At 40.5% G+C, this 13,206-nt stretch overlaps 1 protein-coding gene and 1 long non-coding RNA gene across 9 annotated transcripts in view; one reads left to right on the top strand and one right to left on the bottom strand.

The window, feature by feature from the left end:
• SLC10A7 (solute carrier family 10 member 7) overlaps positions 1-13,206 on the bottom strand; it is a 214,323-nt gene that overhangs the window by 46,749 nt on the left and 154,368 nt on the right. For 6 of the 8 annotated variants that reach the window (XM_032855568.1, XM_032855566.1, XM_032855567.1 and 3 more), the window contains exon 7: positions 2,928-3,011. The exons of the other annotated variants lie outside the window; for them this stretch is intronic. In XM_032855568.1, the coding sequence (XP_032711459.1) occupies positions 2,928-3,011 (84 nt within the window). The remainder of the gene's footprint in view (positions 1-2,927; positions 3,012-13,206) is intronic. 8 annotated transcript variants of the gene reach the window in all.
• The window catches only part of LOC116866580, a 44,801-nt gene that overhangs the window by 13,147 nt on the left and 18,448 nt on the right, over positions 1-13,206 (top strand). The gene's annotated exons all lie outside the window — the stretch shown is intronic.

The following is a 13,206-nucleotide window of genomic DNA, read 5'->3' as shown; positions in this document are numbered from 1 at the left end:
GCAGGCCTGGTGCAGAAGGAAGGGGATGGTGGGAGGTGACACGGAAGAAGCAGGGTGGGGCTAGAATGTGAGGGGTTTTGTGGGCCACACAAGGAATGGGCAAAAGGGAGCGGGGGCAGGGTGGGAGGGGAGGCTTTTTTAAGGAGAAGGACAACATTTGATTTTTTTAGGGCTTTCCTGGAGGCAGTGAAGACATTGACTAGGAATGAGGAGAGGCTCACAGAAGGGACAAGAGGTACAATAATTTAGATGAGAGGTGATGAAGTTGTGACATCCTCTCTGGCCTGTGGGTGTGGTTGCAGATGCCAGATGTGAACGACTTCTGCGGCAGAAACGGAGGCATGTAGTGATCGCCTGAACATAAGGGAGTGAGGATGTACAGAAAAAGAGGAGGCAGGTGGTTTCTGAAGGTAGAGACTGGGGGTGTGATTATTAATTCCTAAAACTAGAATACAAGAGGTGGGCAGGTAGATGCAAATATGTTTTCCTCTTTGAGAAAAGCCATTAAAGGACTTCGGTAGTGGAAGGATTTTTTAAAACCACCTATATTACTTTTTGACTACTTTTACTATGTTATAATTTATCGTAATACTTTACTACTGGGCAAGCAATGATGAACACTCTAAGAATATATTACTCTCTTGGGGTATGTATTCTTGATAACTATATATGTAACTCAGTATACATATAACCATATATATTATGTATATTATATATATATATCTTTAAATATTAGACAAAGGTATTGTTTGTCTATATGTTTGAAGCCAAACATTTATTATCAACAGAGATATCTCCAAGATCCACTAAAAAAAGAATGTGTGAGCCTCAGGTTATATAGAACTATTTTCAGAAACAAGAAAATAAGTATGGGTTTAAAGTAATAGTAACCACAGCTTAAACTGTCCAGAGCTGAGAAGGGCAGGCAGGTTCTGTTATGCCTCTATATGACAGCATTTCCCTTACTGTTCATAAAACTCATCCATTCATTCCCTCACTCACCCATTCCATACATTATTTATTGGGTGCCTATCATCTGGGTATGGTGAACAAGACAAATATGGTTCCTGTACTCATGAAGCTTATAGTCTAATGAGAGAGACAAACAGGTAAAGGCCAAGAAAGGAATCAAGGTGCTACAATAAAGACAATAAACAACCAGGGAAACATACTTCAGATAGGTGATTCAAAGAAGGTATAAATTAAAGAGTCACATGAACAATGAGTTGGGGTGGGAAGGTAGATGGGGAGGATACTTTAAACAGAAAAATTAAGTAGCAATTGGGAAAAGCCAGGGAAGTAAGAATGTAGGAAAGTGGCAAAGAGGTTAGAGAGGCAAGGGACAAAATTTAGCAGAGGACCTGTGATGTGAGCAGCACTGTAGAAGTATTTTTCCAAGTATTATTCTGTATTTAATTAAATGGTATTCTTTGAGTACCTTTAAATCATTCTCTCTTCCCCTAAATTTAGTCCATTTTCTATGTATAACATTAAAATTTAAAAACAAAATGGAGACATGTAGCAGGTGCTGTGGGGTGTCACCTGAAAGGAGGTGTTTGTTCCCACGTTGCAGGGCATGTTAGTTGTCCCAGAGATCCCCGATGAGTTCCTCTTTGGGAACTGCTACTCACACTGCAGACTCTGCCAAGGTCATACCTCTCAGGGTGAGTGGAGGGAAGCCAGTATCTAATGCCTCGTCAGTGCAAGAGTCTATTAAGACTCTGGTCTTCAGTGGGGTCAGTGCAGCTAGAAGCCTTTGCTGGAACTACATTGTCTTGTACCTTCTCCCCGTCCTACGTTTCTTACTTTCCCAAAGATGTTCATCCCAAGGGCTCTCCTCGAGGAAACTTCCTGTATGGAAACCTCTGTCTCACACTCTCTTTCCCAGAGAACCAAGCTTAAGACGGTGTGTAAATATTATATGTATATACATGTAACATGTGCACAGACATAATTTTTTTTTCTATTTAATATATCAAAGAGTTGCTTCTCATTTAGTATTTATAGGGAATTTGACAATGATGATGATAGACACTATAGGGCACTTACCTGTGTCAGGCTCTGTGATGACAAAAACTTTACATGCATCCACATTTTAATTAATCCTCACAACAACTCCTTGAGATAGGTGGTATTATTATACAATTTGGTAAATTATGAACTTGGAGATAAGAAGATCAAATGACATGCCTAAAGTCACACAGCAAATAAAAGGTAGAACTAAGAACTAGAGTCTAGTTGTTTTTTAACCAATGTTTGTGCTCTTAACCATCCTGACATACTATTTTCCTAAGACTCACTCATTTTAGTGGTACAATTCTGTGCTCCATTCCTGTGTTTTTAAATGTATGTTATAATTCAATTACATGCTTATTAACTTGCTATAAGAGGTTAAATATAAGAATTTCTCCCATTAGTCTAATTCAATAAGAATGATAGAGGAAACTAAATTTTCTAAGATCTAATTTTAAGAGCTAATAGAATTAAGTGTTTATTTTATTAATTACATGATCACAAATATGATCACGGCTGTTGAAGGGGTCTACAAAGAAGCCAGCCAGCTAGATGCTTGTTGCCAACAACAGTTATAATGCTGAGACTTTATCAGAAGGAGCAGAATAAGGAAATGATTTGCTAGGTATTTTTAAGCTAACTACATGGCTATGAAGTACAGATAATAAATTTAAAAAAATCAAGATTCTGCGCAGGCATCCCTATGTAAAGCTATCTGCAAAGCATATTGGTATTAAATAAAAAAATAAAAAGGTGGGAATATGGTGATGGATGAAACCTGGTGTTTCACAGTCTTTTATGTTTTTTTTTAAATGTCTTTTTCTCTATCTTTTCTCTCAATTGTCCTGACATTATATCAGAATTCACAATTTGACAAAAAAAAAAAAAAGGGCAGGTAAAATTGGAGATCTTACCTGTCCAATAATGAGAGGAACCACAACAGTCATAAAAAGCTGAGAAAAAATGGATGTAAAAGGCACAGAAGAGGAAGAGCCAAGCTGTAAAGCAAGAATATAAGAGGAGTTAGAATTACTTTGAATCAGTTATCCAATATTGCTGTTAATTAAATGATACAATAAATGAATTCTCTTACAGGCACCAAAAATTTGGTAGCTATATACAAAAAGCAAGTGAAGTTACTTTTTTTTTCTAAATTTAGCACCCAATAGACTAAGTGCTTTACCACTTAATTTTTATGGGAAACTACCATTGAGGAAAAATGGTAACTATGGTTTTGTAATTAACTTACATTGTTTATTATTAACTACATTTCTGACTAGTAAAGTTATTCTGTGCTTGTACTATTTATAATCATATGGCATGATATTTCCCCTATACTCATAGTTTGTGTACTCTTCTCTTTGTCCCAGCTGCAGATTCCTAAAACAAACAAGGGTATCTCTTATCATTCTATTCTCAAGATCACATTTTCATTTGTGCAAATGAAATAGTTTCTAACTTTTCTATCCTTCAAAACAAAGGCGATGAATCTCACATACCGTTAAAATGTATTCTTATACAAAATCTAGGAAATGGGAATTCCTGAAACACACATTATTTTTCAACCTAAAATTTCAATATATCTCTTCTAAATGTGTATGTTTTGACACTGCTCATAATTCCTATTTTTTCCTCCCTCTTCATTTTTTGGTTTGTTTTCACTAATGACTATAATCTCGGCCTCAGAAAGATTCTACTGCCGGGAGCACAGGTAGTGTTTGCCTATAAACACAGCTCCACGCTCATGTTCGTCTCAACCACCAAGAATTGCAGGCTTCTTATTAACTTGTTAATGGCTTTCAAAACCTCCTTCTGGTTTTCAAACCTCTTTGGACAAACAATAGCCTGCCGCATAGATGTTTATGGTTTTTATGAGTCCCTTTTGCAGTCAGCTTCTTCCAAGTCATCAATAACGATCTCCTGGGAACTTGAAACTTACTTGCACCCTTCCTCTGTAGACCAAACCTCAATTTTCATATTTACCTCAGTTTAATTAAACTTGGAAATACCTTTTGGAAGACAAACGTTGTGAAAGACTTGGAGGTAGTGGTGACCAAGGGCACTGAATGTTAAATAAAACAAATGAAATCTCTAGATAAATGAAGTCAGTAGCTCAGAATAAAATGACGTGGGATCAGCGTTTTCGCTGATTTCTAATTCCTGCATGAACTAGCTTACCAAAATCTTTTCTCCACCCTGGCGTATTCTATAAAAATTGCCCCCATCCTCAGCCCCTCCGCGCATGTGCACACGCTCAAGACGCCAAGAATGTATGTCCTCCCCATCAGGGGCTTGCCTTCACTTCCTACTAGCTTCAGCACTGACCACTGGCTGTGAATTTAACTCATAAACACTGTAGCCTCTAAACTTTTGCTCCATAACCAATATAAATGAAAGAAATGAAGAAAGACAAACAGAAAAAGTAAAACTGTGACAGAAACGTGAACGCACAGGATTCCCGGTGTGTTAAATGCTACATGGTTGTTAGATGTTTCTTTTCACGCAAAGCCAAAGTATTAAAAGCTAATAATCACGATGTATTGTAGAGCAATGATGTCTTTGAAGTGCAAGGCATTTAACAAATATATATTTCTTTCCACAAATAGTAACCCTAAGGATGCTCCTGAGGTAAGAATTAAACTTTTAAAAATGTATATTTTATGGCGAAATTGAGGGATTCGATGAATAGAAGGATAAATTTTAAAGAACAGGGTTTTAAGTTCAAAAACATCCAGCTCAATGCTCACTCCATAAGGTTCACAAGGTATGGAGAGAGGCAGTAGAATTTCAGGTGATAACCTTCAAGTAAAAGCTATCAATTCTTGCCTGGAATCTCACGGGTAATCTCACATATTTCTGTTTCCCTATCTCAACTCTACTGTTACTTAATGTGTTCTTAAAATGTTTTAATGAATAACCATATCAAGCTATATTCCCTCTATAGGCCCAACGCTTAATCCAATACCTGGGAGAAAGAGTAAATTTGCAGATAACAAAGCTGTGCACAATGAACAAATGAAGTAATTTGTAAATATAAGGTGCTAAAAAGTGCCAAACTCTTATTCAAAATCATATCCCTATTTTCTTCTGAAGTTACAAAGATACGAAACTGAAAACCTCTTTTGAAAAGGTTTTCTTTTTTTTCAAAAGAGGTTTCTTTTGAAAACCTCTTAGGGGCGCCTGGGTTGCTCAGTTGTGATTCCAGGGTCCAGGGATTGAGCCCCACATTGGGATCCCTGCTCAGTCAGGAGTCTGCTTCTCCCTCTCCCTCTGCCCCCACCCCCCACTTGTGCTCTCTCTCTCTCACAGATAAATAAAATATTGAAAAAAAATCCCTTATATTCAGGTGACGTTATACAGTCACTTAGCATTATTTTTTTTCACTAACCGTGTATCATAGCAACACAATTAATTCCAATATGCACCTAGAAACAAAGGGCCTTTAAATAAGATGAGAACCATGTGAAAAAGGATGCATGTGTGTGCACATGTGCACACGTGTGCGCATGTGTAAGAAGCTGAGTGAGGGTGGCTATATGTGTTCTCTGCCCTCAGTTCTTTTCCTTAGCTCCTTAGTTCTCCTTAGCTTCTTAAAGCTGCTCTGGAGGGGAAGACCTAAAACTGAACAGAATCCTAACTCTGCAAGAGATTTGGAGTCCCATTCAGAAGAATATGTTGCTTCTCAAACATATTCAAGCAACTCGTCAGCCAAATTTACTCTGTGATCATAGTTCTCCTACACTGGAAGGCTTGGTGGTTTAACTAGAAAGTATTGTTGAAGAGCAGTTACCCCAGAAATCAGATAGAGAGAAAAGTTAAAACATCATATATTAATTTGGGGGTTATTTTTTTTTTATTTTTTATTTTTTTAGATTTTTTTTTTTAATTTATTTATTTGACAGAGAGAGAGATCACAAGTAGGCAGAGGCAGGCAGAGAGAGAGAGAGGGGGAAGCAGGCTCCCCGCCGAGCAGAGAGCCCGATGTGGGGCTCGATCCCAGGACCCTGAGACCACTACCCAAGCAGAAGGCAGAGGCTTAACCCACTGAGCCAACCAGGCGCCCCTGGGGGTTATTTTTAATCCCAACTCTATCTAAAAGATTGCATTTGGGGATAAGAAGGTAAAGGAGAATTCATGTCAACTTTGGTTTTAAAAATTTTTATCTATTTTAACTTCTCCATCCACCACACAATAGACCAACTGCATGTTCAATTTTTAAAAGTTTTTTATTTAAATTTAATTTAGTTAACACATAGTGCATTATTAGTTTCAGGGGTAGAATTCCATGATTCATCAGTTGGGTATAACACACTGTGCTCATTACATCACGTGCCCTCCTTGATGCCCATCACCTCCCCTCTAGCAACCCTCACTTTGTTCCCTAGAATTAAGAGTCTCTTATAGTTTGCCTCTCTTTCTGTTTTTATCTTATTTTATTGGGTATTCAGTGTTCAGAAGGCTTGTGTTCCTAGAAGTGATCTCCAAAGTCCCTTTGTCTTCTAAAATACCTATGATCTCTGGACCACTCGATTAGGAATGCAGGTTAGAGGAACCCCCCACTTTGTCAGATCAGAGGCCAGAGCAAGCTGGCCAGGGATGTAATTAACAGGGTACATGAAGCCAGACTAGGTACACAGTGATGCTGGGGAGAAAATCCCATAGGATGACTCCCTTAGAAGTGGGTCTGAAAGGAAGGAAATCTCAGTTCTGATGTCTAATTTGGCATAAGTCCTTTCTTTTGAATTGACAACCAGACCTGTCGCTGTGGTCAGTGTGAAGATGCAGAGATACCCTTGGGGAAGTGCCTGACGCTATGAAGTACACCTTGGCATCCGGAAGAAAGAAGAGCGAGCATCTGGCATAGGGTAACATATGAGAACATGACCAGGAAAGTAGCAGACCGATCATTTTGTATGCAGAGCTGATTTTAACTAAAGCAGAAGGAAATATGCTACCTGGGATATTTGGTTCCTCACATTTTAATGAAGACCCTGCCAGGGTTTCTGTTGTAAAGACCAGTGTGTTTATAAGAAGCATCCATAATTTATAACTTTGGATAGAGTTGCAGGTTCGGGATAAGTATGTATCAGGCCAAGGCTCTGGGCTTCATGGAGCTACCCTGGCAGATTTAAAGGGGATAGTCTCATACTGCCAACCCGTATTATAAGATACACTGTGTTAAATGAACAATCTGGTCACTGGCTAATTTCCTTTAGGAATATGATGCTTTAAAGCACAGAACTCACAATCAGGTTTGTTTATTTGTTTTAATATCATGCTGAGAAGAAATGTTTTAGTGAAAAATATGTGGTTTAGGACCTTTATATTTAATCATTCAAATAGTTACTGGTGCCTCCTGTGAGCCAGAAGCATGTTTTAGGGATTGGGAATCCAAGAGTGAACACAACACAAAACCCCTCCTCTCCAGGAGTTGCTTTTTAAAAGTTGAGGTGTAGGGGCACTTGGGTGGCTCAGTAGGTTAAGCATCTGACTCTTGATTTCAGCTCAGGTCATGATCTCAGGGTCGTGAGACTGACCCGTTGGGCTCTATGCTGAGTGTGGAGCCTGCTTGGGGTTCTCTCTCTCCCCCTCTGCCCCTCTTCCCCCTGCTCGAGCTCTCTGTCTCATAAAAAAATTCTTTTTAAATATTAAAAAAAAAAAGTTGAGGCGTGTATGCATGTCCACCCACCACCGAGTTCCTTTCCATAGAACACTTTCCCCCCACTTGTAACTGGAAGAGTTCTAGTCTTTGTCTAAGAGTTAGTTCAATAACCACTTTAGAAGTTCTTTCCAAACCCTCCTCTTGAGTTGCAGACTTGGTTTCTTTTGTGGCTCTGCATTTCTATCGTTCCCCTCAGGGTCTTTGGTTGCTCCTGTGTACAAATCTGTCTCTCAGTAAACTGTATGTTCCAGAAGGTCAGGGACAGGTATCTTATCCATGTTTATATTCCCGGGGCCCAGCATACTGCCTACATTTTACATCTAGGGCAGTGGTTCTCACTGTAGCACACCAGAAACACCTGCAGGGCTTCTTAAAACAGATTTCCTGGCCCCACCTTGAGAGAGGGATGGGGAGGATGTCGAGAGTGTGCATTCGAATATGGCTCCATTGATGCTGATGCTGCTGGGCTTGGGGTCACCCCTTGAGAATCACTCATCTAGTACATCGTAGGTGTTCAACAACAAATGTGAGTTCAGTTGATGAATGCCTACCATACATAGGTAGAAAAAGAGGCCTGACAATGTTTTCTTTTCTTTCCATCCTTCCATCTCACAAGTAAGTTACCAAGCCCTACTTAATTTACAGACCCTAGGAAAGGATCAGTTGCCTGGTCTCCCAACCATGTCCTGTAATTACAATAATGACAACTTTTTTGAGTATTCTCTATGTGCCAGACACTGCTCTAAAAGCTTGATGTGGGGCACCTGGGTGGCTCAGTGGGTTGAGTCCTCTGCCTTCGGCTCAGGTCATGATCCCAGGTCCCAGGATCGAGCCCCGCATCGGGCTCTCTGCTGAGGGAGAAGGAGAGTGAGGGAGGGAGAGTGAGGGAGCCTGCCACACCCCTCTCTCTCTACCTGCCTCTCTGCCTACTTGTGATCTCTGTCTGTCAAATAAATAAGTAAAATCTTCAAAAAAATAAAAAATAAATAAATAAAAGTAAAAGCTTCATGTGTGTCAGAAAATTTAACCCTCACAGCAACTCCTCCAGGTAGGTCTTACTAGCACCTGTGTTTCATATATGAGAACTGCTAGACAAGGTCATTAGCTAGAGAGTGACAGAGCCAGGATCTAAACCTGGAAGTGTCACTTCACAGCCCTCATACTTAATTCTCACACTCTACTGCATATTAATTACAAAAGGTACAGAAGAATGAAATGGGGAAGGTGGCAGAGTGGAAGCCAAAGCTGGGTTCCCCCTTTCTTGCCTATGTGAGAGCAAGAGAGGGAGTGTATGTGTGTGCACGTGTGTGTGGTGCCTGCATGAAGGTGGGGAACTGGAGGGCAGGCAGAAGCAAGAAGAGGGAGGAGAAAGCAAAAGGATGGGTGGGGAGAAACTTGGTAACTAGTAGTTGATGATGCAGCCTTTCTCAATTAGGTTTCCAGATTTGAGCACAAAACACACTGAATTATTTGAGTGACTATCTTCTCTACTTTGTCAAGGATGATACCTAGCTAGCACCAGAGTAAATGCATCAGAAAGACTTCATCCAATACACACAATGGATGTCATAGGGCATAGTTAGAAAATTAAAAATAATTTTCTAAGCTGGCAGACAAAGGCTGAATGGAAGCAGGATTGACTGTTATCAATCCATTCAATTTAGAAACTGCTTGATTTGGAAAGAATCTGGGGGTTTAGTGGGTACAATATTATGGGGCCAACCAAGACTCAGAAAGACAAATAAGTAATAATTCTTGATGGAGACGCTGACTGCCTGTAAAATCATAGTTATCAACCTACAGTTAGAAAACAGATGGTGTGTTTTAAATCACTTCTGTAAGTGAGCTAACCTGTAAATTGTCATTAATGCACCAGGTCTTCACTTGCTCTACTGTGTAATCAGCCTTTTATCTCCTACCAGGGAAATCCATTAGCCACAGGCGTCTCTACTATTTGTGTCTCTTCTCAGCTATTAAGACATTATTGTATTAAATAATTCACCCTTGGTGATTGGTCTTTGCTTTCATTAGTGCCACATTCAGGGAAAATATAAGAACAGATATTTACAGTTTATACTGTAGAATGATGAATGGTAAATCTCTTCTGTGAGAAAATCAGGAAGAAGCCGCTTCAGATACAGAGCAGGATTTGTTCACATCCTGCCCAATTTCCACCCTCCGCTCTGGCCCTCAGAGCCCACCCTGGGGAGGGGGAAAAGGAGGGAGCTCGCTTCCTATTGGCTCAAATTTTCTTGTCTCCCTACACAGACACACACATAAATACCTGTCTCCTTCCTGTTGCAAAGACAAGCATTCAGACAGAATAAGGGAGAGTGTCCCCAGGCCTCAGTCCCCCAAATCCTTCTAGAGTTTCATCCTTCCCTAGAAACTACAGTTCAGCTTTTCTTTCACTCCTGCTGCCCCTTCTCTTACAGGGAATCATGCAAACTGCACTGATTACTCACACAAAATCAATGACTTCAATGTATACCAGCTGGCAGGCTCAATGTAAAGATGACAATGATTTCTATCAAAATTAAAATATGATTGTTAAATACCCATACCAATTCAGCCACATGCATGAAGCTAAAATTGGGTTAGTGTATAGAAGGTATATATACTTAGTAGAGGAAATGAGCCTTTTTATATAGAGATACATGGTATTTTTCTTTCTTTGAGAGATAAAGAAAAAATAGGCTTTTGATAATTTTTAAAGGTAAAAAATTATGTAAAATTTTTCCTTTTGTGATATGCTAATTTAAAACACAGGATTACCTTCCACTAACTGATGGAAACTGTGTGCAATTATAAATTCTGTTTACTCAAACCACACTGGTTATTTAGTAAAATGTGCTTGAAAGAACTGGAAAATGGTTTATCCTAACCCAAAAAGAAAACCTGTGGAGAGACGGGCTTCTGAGACATGGAGAGCTGGAGAGAGAGATACTCAGAGGCACGTGGGAACAACCCTTGCTCCTGATGCCCTGACCACAGAATTTGGTCTTGTCAATCTGTTTGGTTCAGGAACCAAAGAGCCTACCATTGCCAAACAGTCCCTTAAGTGGAGCAAATATTCAAGTTCCCCCAGAAGAGTGCTCTAAGCCTGGGGACCAAAGGACAAGAGCAGCATAGGGATGCAGTGTCCTTTTCAGTCTGGCCAGACCCCACCTGCTCAGGGAGCACCAGTAGCAGCAGCAGCTGGTGCTGAGGAGGGAAGCAAGAGCTAAAGGAAAAGCCTGGCTTTCCTCCAGTGTTACTGTGTCCCTTCAGTTAAGTCTAAGAAGTCCCAGACCAGCAGAGGCGTTGGCCTCTCTGGGTCAGTGATCCTGGAAACGGAGAAGGGGTTTATCAATGTTACCTCCGGAGCACTCGAAAATGGTTTGAGGTGCTCCCCCTCCCCCATCATGGTTCAGTGAGATCTAGGAGGAGTCCTTGGCATGAGCATTTGCAAAAGACTCCACAGATTATTTTGCTTTACAAAATTCTCTCTGTGTGAGAACGATTTCTGAGCAAAAAGATAAGCTACTCTCAAGTTCAAGAGGAGGTTTGTCTTCGCTGGCTTTAGGGACACTCTTGGGCACAAGGTGGAGACTGGTTCAGTGTGAAGCAAATGGCTAGTTTCTCTTTAAGTGCTTTCTGTTTTATCACTTTGTACATCACACACGTCTGTGACCATCAATTATGCAACCATCATTGGGAACATATTACAAAAAATAATCAGAGTATTATACATGACACTAATGGCTGTATTCATTTGTTTCTGTTTATGTTGATGGGACTAAAACTGCAATAATTTTCTATCACAGATGGCCAATTACTAGGGAAACTAATGATGATTGTAGCCTTGAAAGCTGTCACTGATCTGTCTCCCCTACCCTGGCTCTCTCTCTAACATGAACTCTTGAACCATGTAGTCTGAACCGTGTAGGTTAGCAGTGAATATTTTCCTCTAAATTTCTCCCGTGTTCTTTGTTCTTGTTTACCCAAATAAGCCTTAAGCTTCTTCAAGATGATAATTATGCCTTCTTTTTTGTCTTTCCTATGTTACCTACAATATCCATGGTCAAGAAATAATAACTGAGAGCTGGTAGTCTGTCTTAAAATAAACTTTCTCCTTAGAGCCTTGCTTTGAAAGCTTAACTTGGAAAGGAACATTCAAGGGGACACAGAGCCTGGCTGACAGTCCCTTGTGTTCTTTACTAGTTGCATAGCCTCTGATGAGTTACAAAACCTCTTTGAGTCTAAGTTTTCTCATACAAGATGAGGATAATATGTCTAAAGGGAGTCATGGGATTACGTGTGAAGTATATTTTATAGCCACTTGATAAGAATTATTCTCTTTCCTCCCGCTTCCCCCTCTCCTCCCTAAAAAACAAGGTTTCTTAGACAGTGTGGTGGGAATTCGAGCCTACTGAGTTTAAGAACCACTGAAATATGGGGTGCCTGGGTGGCTCAGTGGGTTAAAGCCTCTGCCTTCAGCTCAGGTCATGATCCCAGGATCCTGGGATCGAGCCCCGCATCGGGCTCTCTGCTCCGCGGGGAGCCTGCTTCCTCCTGTCTCTCTCTCTACTTGCCTCTCTGCCTACCTGTGATCTGTCTGTTAAATAAATAAATAAAATCTTTAAAAAAAAAAAAAAGAACCACTGAAATGGAAAGTATCAGAAGAGAGAGTCACATCAGTGGAACACAGAGTTAGCTCAGAAACAGCCTGCTGTGCATGCATGTGAGTGTACATCCGGGTTTGTATGTGTGTGTGTGTATATGTCTAATTATCATAATGCCTTATAAATACCTGCTTGAAGAGAGGCCAGCTTCCTAAGAAATCGAGTCATATCATGTCAGAGCTAGCAGTGCTCCCACTTACTTCAGGGGTGCTTACCTGCTACTGAACAGGTAAGTGTGTGGGTGAATGTTTATCAAATATCCTAAGATACTATGTGACCATCCCCGTGTATGAAGATGGTCTGATCTATGACTCTGAGGACATGACTTACAGCAGTGGTCTCAGTTTGGACTCTGCATGTTTCCAGAGGCCTTGATGTTCAATGACCTTTATGGCTGGGGTGGAAGTGAACGAGGCCTTGATCTGTCCTCTTAACTGCACAAGCTCGAAGTGTTCCTGACCTTCCCCTGCCAAACATAAACTTATTTAAAGACATCGGTGGTCTATAAAATTATGGAAATTGAGACAATGAACATGGTCTCTAATATATGGTTTCTTTAGATCACAATTGCATTGAATTAGATGGACCTATTCTATGGTATGAAGATGGTTATGTCCGCCCTTTGTCTTAACTCTCAGAGGAAGTGAAAAAGAAGTTCACATTGTTTCCTTTCATTCCTCAGAGTAAGCAAGAGAAAGATGGGGTTGGTTAGATGCTGTGGGGCGGCAGCTAAGGAGGCTTCAGGGGAGCTGGAGTCCACAGAAATGGGAGCTTCACTCTGCCCCATTGACCTTCCCAGGGCGGTTGACTCAGATTTCAAACCTGACAGGCTGACCTCATCACCTACACGCTGAACTCAGGGCTCTG

This window comes from Lontra canadensis, unplaced genomic scaffold (genome assembly GCF_010015895.1).
Source record: "Lontra canadensis isolate GAN:19392208 unplaced genomic scaffold, GSC_riverotter_1.0 scaffold10, whole genome shotgun sequence".
NCBI lineage: Eukaryota > Metazoa > Chordata > Mammalia > Carnivora > Mustelidae > Lontra > Lontra canadensis.
The sequence above is the reverse complement of the archived record's forward strand: the minus strand, read 5'-3'. Positions and strand labels throughout refer to the sequence as shown.